Source organism: Sebastes fasciatus, chromosome 14, assembly GCF_043250625.1.
Source record: "Sebastes fasciatus isolate fSebFas1 chromosome 14, fSebFas1.pri, whole genome shotgun sequence".
NCBI lineage: Eukaryota > Metazoa > Chordata > Actinopteri > Perciformes > Sebastidae > Sebastes > Sebastes fasciatus.
In genome coordinates, this window is record NC_133808.1 from 29,122,900 (window position 1) to 29,143,280 (window position 20,381).

Consider the following 20,381-nt stretch of genomic DNA (forward strand, 5'->3'; position numbering starts at 1 on the left):
TAATTAGGGATGTCACGAGAACCAATACTTCGGTACTAAGTCGACAGGAACTGCTGGTACTGGGGGAACAGGGCCCAAGACTAACAGCGTTGCATCGTCCCATGGATGATAGAAAATGTCCCTGATTATGCTACATTGTGAAAAACAAGTCCGTGTTCAAATCGGCAGAATGAGTAGTAACATTAGCTGTTAGCAGCCGGTGGGCAGCACAGTTCTGCTTGTCTAACGGAGCTAACAGCTAACATAGGTTGCTTTTAGTTACATTATGATGTGTTCAAGCTCTACTAAGTAAAAATAAGCATTGGGGAAAAGGTAGATTATAACATTATCATGATGTGTTCAAAGTTAATCATGTAAAATGTTGTTTTTGGCGAGAAACTTGAGGCGGATTACCAGGGATTGATAATAAATTTGCAAAAGACAGTATGCATACTGTAATAAAGGAGTACATGTTGAGGTACACGAGATTTATCGTTTTATTTTTGCTTTTTACTGTGGTATCGAATTGGGTATCGGTAATGATGGAATTTCACGGGTATTGGTTTCAACTACTACATTTCTGGTATTGTGACATACCTACTGACTTTCGATTATTCACATAACTATGAGATACTGTAAATGAGAAGCGTTTACAATACAATACAATAGAGATAAAACTAAAAAAATAACTTTTTTGAAAAAATATTAATGAATGGTTCATTGTATATTGTGTTCGTCACCCTGTGGCCTCCATAGCTTCCTCAATCTAAATGTTTGTGTGTTGTAGCAGAGGGTCCTGACGGGGTCGCAGTTGCCCTAAAGCTGCAGCCAGACTCTTCTGGTCCATTAAGAGACAGGAGAGGACGGACAGAGGGACAGAAAGACACTGGTCTGACTTTATTGAGACAGAGATAAAGTTAGGCTGGAGGAGAGAGCGACAGAGAGAAACAGTAACATACTGTACCTTCCTCTAACACAACCACAGACAAACACTGTTAACTGTTATGAAGACCTGCAGGATATCACCTGCAGTTCAACACGCTCGTGTCTCCTGTAGACTCACGATTAATTCACGTTCATTTATGTTCATTAACTCTTGAACGAGGAGCAGATCATTTATGGAAGAATCCTCCATAGTTCGTTCAAAATGCATTTCATTGTCTCAATAATACTTTTTCTAAGTGTCATGTCATATTAACCATTTCTTTGCCACTCTTGTCAGGTCAGATAAACTTGGTAGCAGTTTTTTTTCCAGAGTCACTGCTCACATAATTCCTCTCAATTCATAAACATATAGCAGTTATTAGTGTTTAATACTCACGTTTAAAAAACATGAAAAATGTTCCTTTCTTTTGCAAAATTGACATTAAACCAAAACAGACCTGTTCTCACCTTTTTTTTTTTTTTTTAAATGAATTTATATTTCAAGTTTGTAACTTCTGTGGAGTGTCAAACCGTTGTGGTTAGTAAAAACTGAAACGAAAAAGGTCAAAAGAAATGTCACTACAATAACAACAAATACAAAAAGCTGAAATTAAACATACAGGGAAAAGGTGCAGACAGTATTTGTATACCTGTTGCTCTAGTGAAAGAAACCTTCAGTGCTGTAACACTTTATAGTCATACATTCTTAATATATAAAACTCTGTTTTATCTTTTCACTTTCAGTCTAATTTCCTGAAAAAGATCCCCTATAGAGAAAAAATAACCTTAAATATATAATCTTAATAATTGTTCCCCCTAAGCCAGGGGTCAGCAACCTTTACTATCAAAGGAGACATTTTTGGCCAAAAAATAAATAAAAAATCTGTCTGGAGCCACAAAACCTTTGAGCATTGTGATGAAGGTAACACAGCTTATAGTCTAAGTATATAGTATATAAGTCTAACGCAGTGAGGGCCAAAGTGAAAATGTACTACAGAGTATTAGGGACACATTGAGGGAAAAAATATCTGAGATTTCCAGAATAAAGTCATAATATTATGAGAAAAGTCGTAAGATTACGAGAATAAAGTCATAACTTAACAAGAAAAAAAGTTGTAATATTATAAGAATAAAAAAAAAGAAAATAACACGTTACAATATTATGACTTTATTCTCGTAATATTATGACTTTATTCTTGAAATATCAGATTTATTTATTCCCTCAATGTGGCCCTAACACTCCGTCGTACCGTCGTACCATAGACCTACAATAATGATAAATAAAAATGAAAATGTGAACAAAAAGCAGTTATTCATTTCCATTTTTATAAATCCACAGGGAGCCACTGGAGAGGAGCTGAAGAGCTGCAGGTTGCTGACCCCTGTCCTAAGCCAACCCCTTTAGTCACTTCACTCCTAAATGTGTCTCTCCATCAGTGCACACAGAAGCAGGCAGACCGCTCAGTTTAACGTTTGCTGTTGTAGTTTATTTACAAATATTAAAAACTACAATCATCTTCAGCCTAACGCAGAACAAAACAACTTCACCTTCACGTCGCTTTGCTAACTCATGCTCAAGTCCAAAAGGTTTATTTTACATATTTAAAATACATTTAAAATCATTAGTTGTTAGACTACCAACAGTACAATGCTGACCGTTGCCATTAAACGCAACATATTGCACAGCCTGACTTCATTCATATTTTTTCTCATCTTAAATAGTGCAAAAGGGATTTTTCTTCTTTTTTTTTTTTAAACAGGAATGTTCTAGAGAGCCTCAGTCGAAAAAAAACAAAATTAACTTTGTACAGTGAACTGCCGACATAATGAACAAAATCAACATGGAGGAGGAAACAAAATCCAACTTTGTCCGTGAAATAAAATAATAATTAACAAGGCAGAAAAACAACAACAACAACAAGAGGAATAAACACAAACTTGTGTATAGATTGCCACAGACAACAAAATAAATCTTCTCCACTGCGGAGAACGGGGCTGAGTCCACCTGAATGCCCCAGGGGAGCTTTTTTTCTTTTCAAAAAACAGTAAAAAGAAAAAAAATATACCAAAAACATAAGAAAAGGCAGGGTGTTAGGAACTGAAATAAGAGTCCGGTTTTAGCTCCACATGAGTGTCAATAGTTTTCTCTCTCTCTGGTTTCCAGAGTCATCTACAAGTTACAAGATTTTCTATCCAGTCTATTTCTGTGGGATAAATCCTCAGTACTCGTTTACATGGAACATTATCAGTGTGTGTGTGTGTTTTAGTTCGGTTGCCTGAAATCCGTTTTCATGTAGTTGCCACAGAGCTGTCAATGGCTCAGAAATGAAACTGTCACTGCAGCAGCTTGACGGACAGTAAAAGACCAGTTCTGTACATTTTACCTCCGAAGAGCAACAACAAGACAAAGTCAGGAGTTAAAATACAAAAACAAAAAGTCTCCTGTGAGGTCCAAGAGTTCGTTCTTAAAGGGAGGAGGAGAAGGAGGAAGAGGAGGAGGAGGAGGGGTAAAGTATAGGAGGGAGGGAGGAACTGGGGATGGGAGCAAAAAAAAACAAAAAAGACAAGAGTTTGTCACCTCAAATCTCTCATCCAATCCGAGTGCTTGGTTCGAAGCCCAACCAGAAGTGCGTCTGTCTGCAGGTAAAGAAGTGCTGGGTGGGGTTGGGGGGGGACTTACTTGATGTTGTTGGCATCGGCCACGGCCGCCGGGAAGGAGGACGTAGAAGAAGAGTCTTTTAAGGGCTTTGTGAGCGGGCCCAAGATGTTTCCCGGCACCCAGCCCTCCGCCGCCGGCGACTGGCTGTTGGCCGGCCGGTAAACAAGGTACATGTTCTGCTGATTGGTGGCCAGGATCTGGACCGTCTCGCCCTGGCTGACGCAGATCTCGTTCTCTTTGAGCGCCGAGTAGTCCTGAGAGACCAACATGGTGGAGGAGACGCCGTTACAGCCGCCTTCGATGTCCTGAGGAGCAGAGGAGAGGATGGCGAAGAGAAGAGAAGAGAGGGGGGGGGACACAAAAAGGAGACCAAAGAAAAGAAATGACGGACGAAGAGAGGAATGAGGACAATTTGAGGACAAAGGTTAAGGTGAGTCTATGTGGGTTGGATGACAGTCCTGCTGGCTGTGACGCCATTACAGCTGATCCAAACCTGAGGAGGAGCAGAGGGAGGTCAGGGCCGAGGAAGAGGAGGAGGAGGAGGAGGGAGAACAATGACAATCAGAGCATCAGCATAGAAGCACATATGTCAAACCCAAACTATCTGCAGAGTTACGGGCGCAGCTTTTAAAGGTTATTTTACTACAGGATATATCCTTTAAAGGTCCCATATTGTAAAAAGTGAGATTTTCATGTCTTTTATATTATAAAGCAGGTTTAAGTGCTTTATAAATACTGTGAAGGTATCGAAGCGCTCAATATACAGAGAAATACACACAGCCCGTATTCAGAAATTGTGCGTTTGAAACAAGCCGTTAGGATTTCTGTCCATTTGTGATGTCACTAATCTACAATATTTAGACCATTTCACAGTTTTAAACGTAAACATTCTAAATGTGTCGCGGTTTATTTCATGTTGCAGTGTATGTGAATGACATCAGCTGACAGGATGTTAACATGGACCCAAGCTGTTGCCTAGCAACGCAATTCCGTTGAAATGCACTAAAACGGAGCGTTTCAGACAGAGCATAAATACAGGTATATTCAGACAGACAGTATGAGAAAAATAATGTGTTTTTTTAAAATTAAAGTATGTAAACATGTTCTAGTAGAAACCCAAAATACAGGCATAAACCTGAAAATGAGCACGATATGGGACCTTTAAGAATGTAGTCTTTGTTCTATTTTAGTTGATTTTAACTTATAGAAAACTGTAAAAGTGTTGCTCTAAGGAACATTTCTCCCTTGACGAGGGTCAAGAGCTTGGCAGGCTGCGAATCACAGAGTGAGCGGAGCTGTCCAGCCTCCCGCAGACAGCAACATGTTTTCAGTCAAAGTAGGCCAGGAGGATAACAGCTTGGTACAGTACGTGTATATATATATATATATATATATATATAAACCCACACAGTGTGCTGCTACACCTGCAATAGCCCAGATTTTAACCTTGGCTTTCAGGGAACAGGAAGCTGAACAGACAGCATGAAGGGTGAAAAGTGTGCTCCGTGTCCTAGTTCACCAGCTGGCGGCTGCAGTCTACGCTTAATGGCCATGTCTAGACTATACAACCGCAAAATGAAGAGGAGCTGTGTGTGTATGCAAAACTGCTGAGAAATTATGAAACATCCCAGCCAACAAGCCAGTTCCCCTCCCATCACGTGTGTGCAGGCTGTTAGCAGGAACTCACCCTGGAGTCGAAACACGTCGAGCCGCCGTTGGATGTGGACACCTTCATCTGGGTCCTCCCTCGCTCCGTCTCCTTGTCGCTGAGGCCGACCGCCGAGGACGGGCGGCTGTGAGACGTCGCGGCGGGCCGGTTCCCCGACGACGAGCGGGTTCTGGTCAGCGAGGAGCTGCTGCCGGCTCCACCCTTCTCCTTCTGGTACTCGATGGGAGACTGGAGAGCTACAGTCACACACAGATGGAACATTTTATATTCCTCTCTAGTGGCGTCATTTCAGGTCTGCTGACTCTCCAGATGTTTTGTTGTTTTCCCTCCTCTGGACGTGAATGAGAGTTTTGGATCCTATGTGTTATTAAGGTGCAAGTTTTTGCACGTTTTAGCCCATTACACACACTTTACATTACTGCTGACCTGTTCTCAAAGAATGCAGTGTTATTGTTGATTTAAACGTACTTATGGGAAGCCGTTGTTTAATTCTTTCCAGCACTCCATGAAAATATACTTGCAGAGACTTAAAACTTCATTTTCTAAAAGCATTCAAGTGCAATCATAAAAACACAACTTACAAACTCAGCTAATGATCTAAGTCACAACGAAATGAAAAAAATTACCATAGTGTAAAAAAAAAGGTGAGATTTCATGTCTTTTATATTATAAAGCAGGTTTAAGTGCTTTATAAATACTGTTAAACTATCAAAACGCTCAATATATGGAGAAATACACAGCCCATATGCAGAAATTGTGCGTTTGAAACAAGCCGTTAGGATTTCTGTCCATTTGTGATGTCACAAATATACAATATTTAGACCATTACACGGTTTTAAACATACACATTCTAAATGTGTCCCAGTTTATTTCCTGTTGCAGTGTATGTGAATGACATCAGCTGACAGGAAGTAAACATGGACCCAAACTGTTGCCTAGCAATGCAATTCCGTTGCAATGCACTAAAACGGAGCGTTTCAGACAGAGGGTGAATACAGGTATATTCAGGCAGACTGTATGAGGTAAATAAAGTAGTTTTTTTAACATTACAGCATGTAAACATGTTCTAGTAGAAACCCAAAATACAAGTATGAACCTGAAAATCAGCACGATATGGGTGCTTTAACTTTAAGAAGCCCTGAGAGGCAAGGTTAAATCTTTATTTTTTTGAGGGCAATGTTAGCCAAAACCTCCTCCTACGTAGGAGTAATATCACGTACGTAGCAGATAAACTTTGCCTGCAAAAAAAAAATTAAACTTGCCTCTCAGGGCTTCCGTACTTAACAGTTTCTTCAGACGTGGTTTTAAAATACCAGAACACTAAGCCAAGACTTGCAGAGACAGTGACAGTGTTTGACTGATCTGAGGGGAACATCGTTATTTTACACTCTAGTTTGACCATTGGCGCGTCCGTTGTCTCTAGTTGGGGGTGAGAAATTACGTCATGCTTCAGATGAGAATATTTAATGTGCGTGTGAATGTGTTTTCTCACCAGACAGGAAGTTGCTCTGAGCATCCAGGACGCCTTGGATGTGTCGGACCCAGATCTGCTTGATGTCGACGTTGGCAGCCTGCAGGGTGAAACGCTCCGACGAGCCGCGACAATACAAGACAAACTTACAGGGATCGTTGTCCGCGCTTTCCTCCAGACCCAGGTAGGATATCTGGTGGAGGAGGGGAGGAGAGGGAAGGTGGTGACTGCTGTAATTTATATGTTGGAGTGTACGTGGCATTGCCCTGTAGTATTTTGGACGCAGTGTCCCAGGTTATGTCATAGATCTTTCAGATTTTTCTGGGATCAAATGGACAAAATGACTTGATTTTCTCTGGAAAAAAGGGATTGCATTGTTAATGTTATCCCCCATTATCTGCATACCTTGATGCTTTTCTTGAACTGGTACCCGGGCGTGGACGATCCTTTCCTGAGCAGCTCACTGGAGATGAGGATCTGCTCAAAGAGGAAAACTCGCCGTTCTTTGGAGCGCGACAGGACGCCGGTGTCCTGCTCTGTTACAAAGAAGGTTTCCTGCTGCAGCAGTTTGCCCTGACAGGTCAGTTTACCCTGCAGAGAACACGGATCGGTCAACAGACGCAATTCATTCAATGCTCATTGGTCAGTTTGTCTTTATTATTACCAGGAATGAACAGGTGGAGGGTGAACTGATTGTGTGCTGTGTGCAAACCTGTTATTAATGAGCAGAACAGGAAGTGAACGTACCTCGTATCCCTGCAGCCGACCCAAATTCATCATGTCATTACACAGTTTGGGGACCTGAGACATCAAATCTACCGCTTTCTGTAAGAAGAGAGATTCAAATAATTGGTTAGGTGTTCACTTCAGGACTGTAAATGCAGAGTGGATATTGCATGTGTCATGGAAACTGTGATATTTCAGCACTTTAAATTGTGTTTTTTACCTCAATTTGTTCGCAGTCGATGCCTGCCTTGGAGCTGTACTTCAGGAAGTCCTGAGGAGAAACAATTGAAATATTGAAAATAAAAGAAACACATAATGACATTACGCCTGATAGATAGAGGATTAGTGTGTCTGTTACCTTCAGCAGCAGCTGGTATTTGGTGATTCTCTGGATTGGTTTGATGAGGAAGTCACTGAGGGTCAACCTGGACTGAGTGTCCTGCTGGATTAACTGGAAGACAAACACCAACAGCATCAGCATGCTTCTTTTTCATCAATTTGTCACAATTCAACTTCAGGTTTTTGTTGTTTAGCAGAATTAAAAAACAGAAAACAACTACTAACACTATAACATAAAGAGTCAAAACATCACTTACATCAAAATATGTGTCATATTCTGCTACGATGAACTCTGACTTCGGCTTATTCTGACAATAAACCACATACATGTGGAGTCTTCTCTCCTGTAACACAAAGACACATTTTTTTCCAGGTCAAATACATTATATAATAGGACAAAAGTCATCATCACCATTATTATCACACAGTGTTTTACTCACGTGTTTGATGAAGAGCTCAGCAAGGTGGTCGTTGTCTTCCAGACATTTCTCCAGCTCTCCTACGAAGAAGCTGTCGGAGACAGAAGAGGGACGTTATTAGTCAACAGAACAACAGAGACCTCTCTGGGTCCACTTCCAGCCTTCGGACCACCAACGCTGAACTCACTCTCTGTGCCAGTCGTAGATCTGGTGGATGTTCCCGAAGACGATTTTGTCTTTTCCTTTCATGTCGTCGGGGACGCCTTTCTCCTCGATCTTCTTCATGAAGCCCTGCAGAAGGTTACAGGAGGTCAGCAGGTTGAGGATGCTCCTCTCATTCAGTTAGTGATGAGAAATTAACACCAGAACGCCGGAGAACAGTATACATCTAGCTGAGATTGTTGTGTGGAGGGGTTTTGTCAGCCTTTTTCGTGTCAAAGTTACATTAATATCATCATAAACTTAACAACTACAGTAGAAGAGGCATTTAGTAAATTATGGTCCCATTTAGAGTCAAATAGACCATAAAGCAGGGGATGCTTTAGGGCGGGGCTACCTTGTGATTGACAGGTCGCTACCACGGCGTTGTCCGGTCTTGGAGTTGTTCATGTTTTCGTCATATAGAACTTTAACCCTTTCACAGTGTGTTTTCACTTCATGAAAGTTAATTATAATGTTCTCGGTCGCCTAAAATGTCTTCTGGTTGCAAAAAACAAAGACGGCCAAAATGCCAATTTTGAGGCTTCAAAACGGCAGTCCATAAAACCAATGGGTGACATCGCGGTGACTGCGTCCACTTCTTATATACAGTCTATGGTTGAGGCCTGGAACATGTTTTGTGAGGTCACAGTGACATTTGACCACCAATATTTGCCAAATTTGAAGAAATTCCCTCAAGGAGTTCCTGAGATATTGCGTTCACAAGAATGGGACGGGCGTGAGGTCACGGTGACCTTTGACCAACGTAATCTAATGAGTTCATCCTTGAGTCCAAGAGGACGTCTGTGCCAAATTTGAAGAAATTCCCTCCAGGCGTTCTTGAGATCTTGTGTTCCCGAGACTTGAACAGATAGACAACTCATAACTGCCTCTAACTGTGGCTATCGCCGGCGCAGAGGCATACAAAAATGACCATAAAGAAAGACTACAAAAGGATAATAATCTGTCAGATATAATCCCAAATGTGTGTAATCCCTCAGCAGCGAGTGTCTCACCTCCACCACGATGCCCAGGTCTTTCACGTAGTCCTTCTCCGTCTGAATCAGCTCGTTCAGGACGAACCTGAGCAGAACAAACAGTTAACATCAGCTGAGGAAACGTCATCACTGTCAACCAGGACTACCGGACGTAATGTGACCTTGAGCATTAGCAGGAGCAGTGATGACACACTACAGTACTCACATCCGTCCTCTCATAGCTTTGGCTCTCTGCTCCAGTTCAGGGTTTCGTGGCTGGACGGGAGGAGTTTGCTCTGGTGGAGAGAGAGGAGAGAAGCCCGGGTACGCTCCTGGTTCCAGAGTCTGAAGAGATGACATGAGGTGAGTGATTAGAGGGGGATCCAATCTCCAAAAGCACAGAAATTCTCCTCTATCAAGTCTATTTAATTCATATAGACCAGAATCATAGATTTGTCTCAGAGGGCTTTAAAATATGAACAACATTCAGCACCCTCTATTTAGACTAAGACGCTCAATAAGCAAAACCCAACATCAGAATAATGATATTATTTCCTGGCAGCAGAGGGCAGCAGGAGTCTTTATGAGGAACAACCTGTGTTAATGGTGAAAAGAAAACTCCCACCTCTGCTTTTCCTAATTACAAATCATGCAAAGAGTTGGACGTCCAAACAGTTAGCCTCATTGTTTTACTGTACATGTGCACAACCCATACGTGCACACAATCACGCACACTCACCATCTTGGTTTTAACCAGTTTTTCTATGGCGCTAACCAGCTCTGCAGCGCTGGGCACCTCAGAGGACGACTGCATAGACGTTAGCAAGGATGAAGACTGAGAGAGGAAGAGGAGGAGGATCAAAAGCATGTTAGAAAGATTGGAAGTGAAGGAGAGAAGGCAGGAAGAAGAGTTATAGCAAGAAAATAAAAAAGGAAAAAAAATGGCAGTGAAAGCTGTTAGTTAGTTAGCAGAGGACAGCAGCAGGTGGACACACTGCAGGATTTATACCAAATGAAAAGTAAATATCAAATTACTGAAGTTTATCATTAGGAAGCATGTAAATGCAAAAGATGCTGGAGGTTTGACAGATGTTAGTGGAGAGATAAATTCTAACTAAATATATTTAAAGCAGACATCTTCTGGGCATTATAAGTCTACATGTTAATCTAACTTCCACTGAAGATCTATTTGAGTTTATAAGGCTACATCATCCCTAATAAATTTACGTAGACGCCCACGTTTGCTTCTTGATTGAGTTTAATCCAAGCCCCCAGGAAGAGCGCCGGTCGTCGATCCCAACTTTCATAGTGGCCAAACGGCGATACTGCAACTTCCATGTCCGTCACGTGATGCATTGGGCCCAAAAAAACTTTTTCCCATAGACTTACATTGGGAAAGAGACGTCTGTAACTCAGCGGATAATTTTTTTTGAGGTGAGTCAACTTCCCAGTACGAACACTCCAATAGCCCTGATTTAAAAAAATTTAGTTTTTAAAGTTGTAAAACAAACTAATAGCGGAATCCAGAGTTATTTCCCTTCCTCTGTTCATGTGAATGAAACTCAGACCGAGGCTGGAGCGCAAACCGTGGCGACGGCGTGACGTTGGGACCCCGTGACTGAGTCATGTGACCGAGCGGACGCTACTGCGCATGTTCCATGTGCCCAAGATCCGGGTACTTTTCCAGACGGAAGTCGAGCCATTTCGGATTCATGCACCACTGAGCAACTTTCATAGGAATGAAACGCTGTATCCAGTTCTCTTAATACATCCATGGTCTAATCAGTCATGAAGTGTCCTTCCCTGATTCGTCACGTCTCTCTCATGTGACACTTTTTCCGGAAGAAATGAAACGACATCAGCCTCGACCACCAGCAGTTAATTTCAACATGGATATCGAGTTACAAGCGTTGCTGAACTTGTTATCTCTGTTGTGCAGTTAAATTCTGCATTTTATAATGATACTACTGCCTACATGCGCAGGAGGAGAGCTATTATTAGAGCGCTTTGCATCAATTCCAATGTTCAGCGCTGCTTCCCGTTTACACCGGCACGCACATGCCAAGTGTAATGGTCATGTGAGATGTGTTTTCAGGCGTGGTAATTTGGATGAGATTAATTCTGAAATGGCTTGTCTGGACGGAGAAAACATATTAGTGTGGATGTAGCCTAAATGACCAAGATTAGAAGAAACCTGCAGTGAAAGCTCTCACCTTGTCGTCCTGAGCTGAGTCCTTGATGATCTCCATGGGCGGAGGCAGAGGGGTGTGGGCCTCCTCGTCCTGCTCCTCCTCACCGCCGCTCTGCATCCCAGAGGGCGTCTTAGAGAGGAGGTTCCCTTCCTTACTGTGGAATCGCTGGAGGGACGCAGAGACAGAATATACAGTCAGTTAAAAATGAAAAATCACTTTTTACCACCTTATTATTAAACCGTCTATTTCAAACATCACTTTATTGATCACACATCATACGCAGGATATGTGATTGAAAGGTCTCTCTTGAGTCCACTGTGGACACCATGTCACTGATTTTAACGGCGTCACTAGTTTGTATCCTCCTTTCACCTCCTCTTTGGGACAAAGGAGTCATTTTCCTCCATGTCGTAATGTGGCATCATTTCCAGATTGTGACTACAGACACAGACTCTGGATCTGTACGAGGTCCTTCAGGCAGATGTAGGTTAGAATATTATCAGTTTACTTTCTTCTTTTCTTTTTTAAAAATCAGTATTTATTTCAAAAGGGCAGTGTTTTCAGCTACACTGATGAGAGATGTGAAAAAATAAGAAAAAAGTTTTACAGGGAAAAAAAGACAAGTTCTCATGATGAACCCTTCATGCACCTGATTGGACAAACTCACTTGGTTGTCAATCTTTGCTTCCAATTTTAAATAAAAACAAAAAAACAAACATGGCAGCTGCTCTTGGAAACTTAAAATGTCCACTAAATACGTCTGAAATGAGTAATAGAGCATGAAGATTTTTAAGTAGATTGAGGAAATGGTGCTGAATGAGATAAATAACTCCTCATGGTTCTGGTCAGGCTCCATGAGTTAGTTGATCATTTCTAGAATAAAACTCTTTGAGCTTGTGAGCGAACTTTTGGCAGGCTTGAGTTAGATCCGTGCTTGTTCAATTAACACCGGCTTGAAGGGATAGATTGGATTTTTTAAAGTGGGGTTGTATGAAGATCTTTATCCATAGTCAGTCTCCCGGTACGGCCGCACGCAACGACTTGTTTTTTTCCTGCTAGATGTGTGTAGGGTTGCTTCCACTAGTAGAAATATAGAACGGCTGATGGATAGTGGCGGGTTGTTTTGTTTAGTAAAAGTAACTTGTTTTAGTAAGGCTATAACTGAAAATTTTATTTCATACTGCATTTGATTTTTGGGTGTCACAGCTGCATCTTTGGGTGTCACAGGCACACCCGAGGCTACGCCATTGGTATTACCTACAGCAGATGTCATTGTGTGACTTTGGTGAATCCAAACTAGCCCTTTAAAACAACAAAGTCGCACAATAACACAACAAACTAACCGATCGAGGCAGCGGTAGAACAGCAGCTCCCATGCTCTGCAAGGTAAAAATACTGTTTTTGTCAATGGAGTCTGGTGGCTTTGAAGAGATCATAGATGAATATAATGGCTTTAGTTCCCCGTTGGAAAAGGCTTTCTGACGGCAAGGTAAAGCGGTGAAAATATTTTAAATATAGCGTACACTTAAACCGATGTGAGTCTTTCTTTTAGGTGTCTAAAATCTGTTTTGCTGCTGCCCCAGTCTACAGCAGTACATCGCTTTGCTCCCATGCTGGTACTCCGGTCTGTTTCTCCAAACTGGAGGCGTGCCGACCGTCATCTACTGTAGGTAATACACCGACTATGGATAAAAACATCTGAACTATCCCTTTAAGTGGCAAAACTTCAAGCTGTGTTTCCAGTTTCTAAATTGCCGAGGGATATTGGAGTGTGAAGAAGAGTTATCTCCTGTGTTTTATCGTTGGAACTAATGCTGTCTCACTCCCCTGCAGCACAAACACAAAAAACAGCTTTGAGATCCAACTGATCTGTTGAACACGTGTTTTACTTTTACTTTTTCTTCTTCTGTTCCTGTTCCGTCTTAGATACGCTGCCTCCTTAATGGACATTAAACTGCGTACATATCACTCTTGTTGGCCAAAAAAGCTTTTCAGGAACTAAGAAAAATAGCATTGTTTTCACTGAACTCATATTTTTTTCGGATTTATGAATTTGTTTTATTCTAAAGGGTTCAAGATGACAAACGAGGTTTGCTGACTTTTTAATTAAGTCATAAAGAACAGAGAAATTAACAGCAACAAGAGTAGTGTTAAAAAGTAGTAGCAGTCAGAGTTTAGAGGTTTTACATTCACAGTAATCAGCGAGTAATTCAGGAGTTTGAGCACAAGTTTGTGTGTCAGAGGGAAAGAAAGCTGATACACACGGAAAGAGGAACTTTAGCGGTTTACTGTCTATTACGTAAATGTAGATAGTATTAATAAAATCTCTCTATATATCCGGGCCGAGAGGAGCAGATATTTCATTTTAACTACAGACGTAGAACAGATAACCAACCATAAAACAGGGTTTGGTAATACACAACTTTTAGCACGATTACAGGCCCAATTAATGTTGTTTTGATCATATACATCTGGTGTATTCACATATTTTATCACATATGTATTGTGAGTGTGACTTACAGATGAAAAATCTTCATGCTAGGTGTCTCATATGTGATAATAATTGACAATATAGGCCTGTTTTCCTGCTGTGCCTAAAACATTACTTACGTAAAAAAAAACTCAAACAGCATCAGAAATGCAATTTCAGATTTGTTGCTGTAGGGAATATATTTTTTTCACTTTTGATGAATCAAAGCGTTTCCAAGCATTGTGGGTAGAAACAGAAAAGTGAATTGGCAAAAACATTTTCCTGCTAGAAACGATCAGAACCAAGAATAGCTTCAACTCATCTGGACACAAAAACACAGACATTGTCTCTTGAAAAGAGTCTGACCGTCCACTTATCGAAAAACTAAACCACAGCAGTTGAAACATGCTATTCTTGAATCTCACTGCTTACCTCATCGATGATGTCATCCTGCAGGGTGAGGTCAGGCTGACCCAGGTCAATACCCTTTCTGTTTTCGTCTCTTCCAGTTCCGGGTCCTGTCAATCAACCAGCTCATTACTCAAACACGTACAGATGTAAAAATATATATATATATATATATATTAAAAGGTATAATAATGCAAGAATATCCTAAAAAAACAAGTACAGACTGGTAAAAAATAATCCCTCAATCATCACTTATGACCAACTAGAAGTGTGTGTTGGTGTTTGTATCTGCAGAGACCCTCCCAACTCCCAGCCAATAACACTGCTTTGTTCCCACTAACGCCGCTCCCTCTCTTCAGTCACTCTATAGATTGCTCAACCATTACTGCTCTCTCTCTCGACCATCGCTCGCTCGTTCAGCCGAAGAGAAGGGGTCAACTTTGAATGCCTTGTGTTTACAAACAGAAACCGACAACTGTAACATATTATACCTTTAATAAGGATATATCCTTGATAAATCCCATTAACCACAAATTATGTAAACTTCACATCTCTGCCAGCCTCTCTCCAAAGTCCTGCTGAAACTTGAAATGGGTAATCTATTCTGAACATTTAGTTACATTATTACGTCTTGAGTTTCAGTTGCAAGCAGGAACTTGCAAATGAAAACTTTCCCTGTTGGTGTGTTTGATAACGTTAATGCAATGCTGCAGCAAACATTCAAATACCGAAACACAGAGCGTGTTCTTTTAGAAGACTTGCAACAGTATAACCAGGCGGATTTTCACAGTGTACTAAAATGAACTGAAACCAATGGCTACATGGAAGGAAACACATCTAAAGAATTCACGGTATGCTTTGAAATGTGGCAGAATCGTTTGGCCCAGTAAAGACTCATTATTCTGCTGCAGATTCATGTCGACGGAACTTAACTTGAGTGTAACTTTAACTAGTCAGTAATAAGTTATTATGTCCAAAGCCCTCCTGCGGTTGTGTTTATTGTTGAACATATCTTACCCGTCTTCTTCTGCTTGTTATTGGGGAGTTTCTTGACGGAGCTGCCTTGGCTGAGGCGGCGGACCGGACTGGTAAGCCACTTTCTCAGAGTGTTTCCGGAGCGCTTGGGACCAGGGGAGCTGGACTGCAGCGAACTGAGGGATGGCTGCGGCTGAAGGTTCGCCACGGACTCGGTCTTTCCATCAGAGCCGCTAACAGGATAGTTTTCTGAAAGAAATCAGATCAAAAAAGTTTACATTTTAGTAAGAGCCAATCAGCCGTACTTATTCTGCTTCATCAGCGTTTCAAATGTGATATAAATGAAGGTTTGCCACAGTGGCGATCGAAGAATAAAACCCATCAATTAAAAACAACTGATAATTCAGTAGAGGAGGATGTTTCTCTTCTAACTACACTTCCATTAAAGCTCCCTTGTTCATTGCTCAGGATTTAAATACAAGACATACAGTTCTTCGTGGTGTTGTGCAGGTAAATAAATATACTTGTGGTTTTGTTGTCACTCAAACAGAGGCTGGTCTCTGTGTACTAAGTGTTACAGTCATGTTAAATCAGCTGACAGGAACATTAAGGTCACACACTCCCACATCACCAGTCACACATTACTGCAATCCATCCATTTTTCACCTGTCAGTCACTTCAATAAATCAGAAAAGCAGAAAGAGGTTGAGTGTGTGTGTGTTTGTTGGGGACAAAAGCCGTGTCCCCATTATTACACATATGACTGATTATTTCACCCTGTAGTCACCAATGTAAATATTAGACCCATTTTTTCACAAGCCACATATCTTCCAAATATTATGACACTAAAATGGCGATTATCAGACGGACAAATCAGGAGAAAATTAACTTTGTTCGGGACCTTTCTCTGTCTCAGCAACACACTCTTGCGAGATCTGGCAACTAACACCACCAAACGCCATAAATATGGCTGTTAGCTGTCTAATATCTAATGTTAGAAAATATGAATACATAATGCAAATATAATCTAATCTAATTTCATCCAAACAAGGAGAGGTGAGGTGGGGAGGGGAGGCAAATACACCGTTACCGTGCCCACTTAGGAGACAGGAAGTGTATAACATTTCAAACCATTGGCAGAGCTTGTGATGCATCATCTTTGTTATAGAGCATCGTTTGGACTACGGAGCCTCCACGTTGTTGTTTCATAAGTACAGGCGCAATCTTTAATTGTGAGAAATCATGGATATCTTTAGCTGAAATCACGACTGGTCAGAACTACATTGAAGATCTTGAATTTGAGTTTCCACTAGTTCAAAACTGAATTTCAGAAAATCTTTAATTTAGTGTCAATAGTATGAGATATTACAGTATTTAAACGAGCCTACAGACATCTTAAAATCATGTTTTGACTAGTCAGAAATGAGCTGCAGATATCTGTAATGTCACTTTTCATGGTTTTCATTCAGACACATGTGCTCTTGTTAATCATGTTCAGGCACTGCAGACAGACAGCGTCATGTTTTGGTTCTTGTGAAGGGGAAAGCGTCGAGATCCAGATGAGACTTTCTATTAATGAAAAACAAAATGTGTTTAGCAGCTGCTCTCATGTCACACACACGCGCCTCAACTCATAATGCTGTCACTTCAGACACATGTAGTCACAGTTCCTTCTTTTTCCCTGCTTTAGTATTGTGTTTGTTAGCAGCTGTTAATCTTTCAAAAGTTAAATGTAAATAACATGAAGACATACACGACTGAATAACAGATTTTTAAGTAAAGGGAGGAGTATTTGATTGTGTTTAAAGATTACCAGGAAACAGGAAATAAATGTTATTATGCAGATGTGACATGTTGAGTTTAGTTTCTGTTGCAAAGCCTGAAACATCCCAACACAACTGACTGTGTGTGTGTGTGTGTGTGTGTGTGTGTGTGTGTGTGTGTGTGTGTGTGTGTGTGTGCGTGTTGTAGCGGTGGTCATGTGTCAGGACTGTGGTGGATCAGCTGCACTCACACACAGCTGGGAGCTATGAGCAGCGGCTGCTGTGGTCTATGTGTGTGTTTCAGACAGGAAATTAAAGATTAAGGGTCAACGGGATCTCCTGAGGTGTTCTGCTGTACCATCTTTTTTTTAGTTTACCTTCATTTCTCTCCTTATTCATGTCCTCCCTTCCTTCCTCCTCCTCCTCTTCCTCATCTCTAACATGCTTTTTATCTGAATGTCTCCTATTTGTAAACAAAAGTCTGTTGCTGAGCTGACAGTAAAAAAACATGTGATATTCTGTTATTTCTGTAACAAGTTCCCTACAAGATCAACAATAAAATCCACTTTCACTTCCTAGAAGTATTATAAGCCAGAACAGGTCAAATGTCTGCAGTGCAACAATGTGAAGAAAGACGTGTGTTAGTTAACTTACATATTACCTACAGTAGCCATGTTGACTCCTGACCAACAACTATCATTTTTCTCATTATATATACATTTATCTCAACCTTATTTTATAATGACTGTACAATATTCTTAATTTACTGAATAAAAAAGGTGAGTAATTTCATGTAACGTATTAAATTATGTCCTCACAAGTCAGAAATGTCAAACATACATGCCTTATGGTTGAGGAGCTATCATAAAATGATTCATTTTGGGTATGTTATTTGAGGCGTTTTGTTTTTCTAGGGCTTAATTTAACTAAGGCTAGAACATTTGAGCATATTATGCCAGTTTTAGCTTCCCTTCATTGGCTACCTATTCATGTCAGATCAGACTTTAACGTGCCTCTGATGACTGATTATTTTTTTCATTGTCCAAATTAAATATTTTCCCAATACTTTTAGTCTGACAGCGACCTTTTCCTGAGGTCACCAGACTCCCACACCTCTTCCCGTCATATTGTGCAGCGCTGAATGAGTCTGTATTAGTGGTAGCGGTTGTTGTTTTAGTCGTTATCGGACTGTATCAGCATTGTGGCAGAGATACAACTCGGTTCAAAACAGCAGCCAAGGTCACCCAGCGTTACTAAAGCTGTTTCTCTTTTGCTCTCATGAGACAAACTCGTGATACAAACACAGAGAGGTGGAGTGGGACGTAGTACTACTGAATATATCTACAAAACTTCAGTGAATACACTGTGGTGCAAGACCATAGACTGTAGATAAAGATGAACGACATGACAGCTCCCCAAAAGTGAAGCCAAAACATCTTGATCGCCCCCTGGTGGATGGCTGCAGTATAGCTCATAAATCCCGCCCCCTCCATGTTAGCGGTGTGTAAGTGTTAACGTTAACAAGCTGCGGTTGTGCTCTGCTCGCGATTTGATCCGGTGACCTCGATACTGCGGCTCCGGCCCCCCCCGATCACTAGTGCGCAGACTCTGGCTCCAAATTACGTGAAAGTATAAAGATCCCGTATCCGGGATATTTTGTCTTCACTTTTGTCCAGTGGGAGGAAGCGGAGACACGTCGTCCATCTATATATACAGTCTATGTGCAAGACAGCTAAGACCATGCAATTTACCCCCAGTGCAAGAGAACAACTGTACTGTGTCTGCAACAGGTCTGCTGGTGAAACCTGCACAGACCCAAAACATGTGCTCACACCTGCACACACACCAAAGGTACAGTATATAATGACACATACAACACACAAACACACACAGACATCTATTTTGGTCTTTTCCTTTGTAATTGACCACAAGAGTTCCTTTGTTCAACATTGTATTGTGGCCAGCATGAACCATAGGTAAACAAGGGCTGGACAAAACTTATTTTTAATACTGTATATTCCATTACACATATGATGCCATGAATTGTTTAAAAAAAGTGGAACTGGGCGGTCAAGATGAAACCACAGACAACAACACCTCGTAGTTTTCATCACTCCAAATCAACAATACACATCTAATCAACGGATGAAAAATAACTAAAAATATATTCTAGTTTCTGAAAAAATGACGTTGGAAACAAACTCAAGACAATTTTGACAACACAAAGCTATTGGAAACGTGAGTTGCTGCAGTCAGAGAACGCCTTTGAGAGACACATAGCATTTTGGTACTCATCAACTAATAAATAATTTGCACATACACTGATCACCTTATCACAGAACATGTCTTAATACTGTACAGAGCACACGGCTGCAGTATCGAGTAGACCAAAGGTCAAGGTAGGCCTGCACCCAAGGTTGCTCACCTACTTTACATTTGGTTTGGATTAAACATTAATCCAGTGTGTTTGTATGTGGAGACAGAGACTGCAAGCAACCCGCCTCCTGATTCTCCCCATCACCACTTCACCGCTGCTTTTCTCCCTGACGTCACTCCGTCCCGCTGTCTCAGTGGTTACTCCCTGAAGTGCTATTGAGCTAATCCTGTCATGTGTTCTTAAGAGAGGGAAACATGTCATAGGTCAGCGGTTCACCTGTGCGTGTGCTTTCAGCTGCAACCAATGTCAGTCTTTGAGTGGCCTTGACAGCAGACTGACGACAGAAACTCATTACAGACTCGAGTGCGTACACACAAACACACAGCTGATGATAAGACATCACTGCTTTTACTTCTCCTCCTTCAGAGGAAAATGACGCTGCAGAACCACAGTGTGCTGCCGTCAGCTGCTGGGAGCTGACCAGTCACCACCACCAACCAGGAACAGATGTTAACGCACCATAACATGCAGTGAGCTTGAAGCCTAACAACAAAAACACTCAACACACAAGGTCAACTTATTTGGTGTTTCCCAAGCTTCCAACCACATCCTGCTACTCGGAATGTCACAGTACCAGACTGACAGTGGAATTCAACAATTCTCGATCCCACGGTAAAAAACAAAAGTAAAACTTCAACATCCACTCCTTTATCACCGTTTGCATACTGGTTTTTCTTAGGAAGTTAAACCGGTCATAATTCCCTCTCTATTGTCTATGTTATATTGATGTGAAAACATCTTCAAAAGAACTGGATTCATTCAAGTTTCCCGCCAA

At 41.2% G+C, this 20,381-nt stretch overlaps 1 protein-coding gene across 6 annotated transcripts in view; it reads right to left on the reverse strand.

The window, feature by feature from the left end:
* Positions 1-20,381, reverse strand: part of kalrna (kalirin RhoGEF kinase a) — a 160,026-nt gene that overhangs the window by 13,870 nt on the left and 125,775 nt on the right. For 2 of the 6 annotated variants that reach the window (XM_074657762.1, XM_074657764.1), the window contains 15 exons: positions 15,449-15,655; positions 14,456-14,541; positions 11,575-11,718; positions 9,588-9,706; positions 9,401-9,467; positions 8,374-8,477; positions 8,208-8,277; positions 8,025-8,111; positions 7,787-7,879; positions 7,649-7,699; positions 7,450-7,527; positions 7,108-7,293; positions 6,724-6,895; positions 5,250-5,467; positions 3,584-3,867 (listed from right to left, as the gene is read on the reverse strand). In XM_074657762.1, coding sequence (XP_074513863.1) covers positions 3,584-3,867; positions 5,250-5,467; positions 6,724-6,895; positions 7,108-7,293; positions 7,450-7,527; positions 7,649-7,699; positions 7,787-7,879; positions 8,025-8,111; positions 8,208-8,277; positions 8,374-8,477; positions 9,401-9,467; positions 9,588-9,706; positions 11,575-11,718; positions 14,456-14,541; positions 15,449-15,655 — 1,966 coding nt within the window. Of the gene's footprint in view, positions 1-2,368; positions 3,868-3,890; positions 4,056-5,249; positions 5,468-6,723; positions 6,896-7,107; positions 7,294-7,449; positions 7,528-7,648; positions 7,700-7,786; positions 7,880-8,024; positions 8,112-8,207; positions 8,278-8,373; positions 8,478-9,400; positions 9,468-9,587; positions 9,707-10,100; positions 10,197-11,574; positions 11,719-14,455; positions 14,542-15,448; positions 15,656-20,381 lie in introns of those variants that run through there. The other 4 variants (XM_074657765.1, XM_074657766.1, XM_074657761.1 and 1 more) reach the window with 3 other exon arrangements.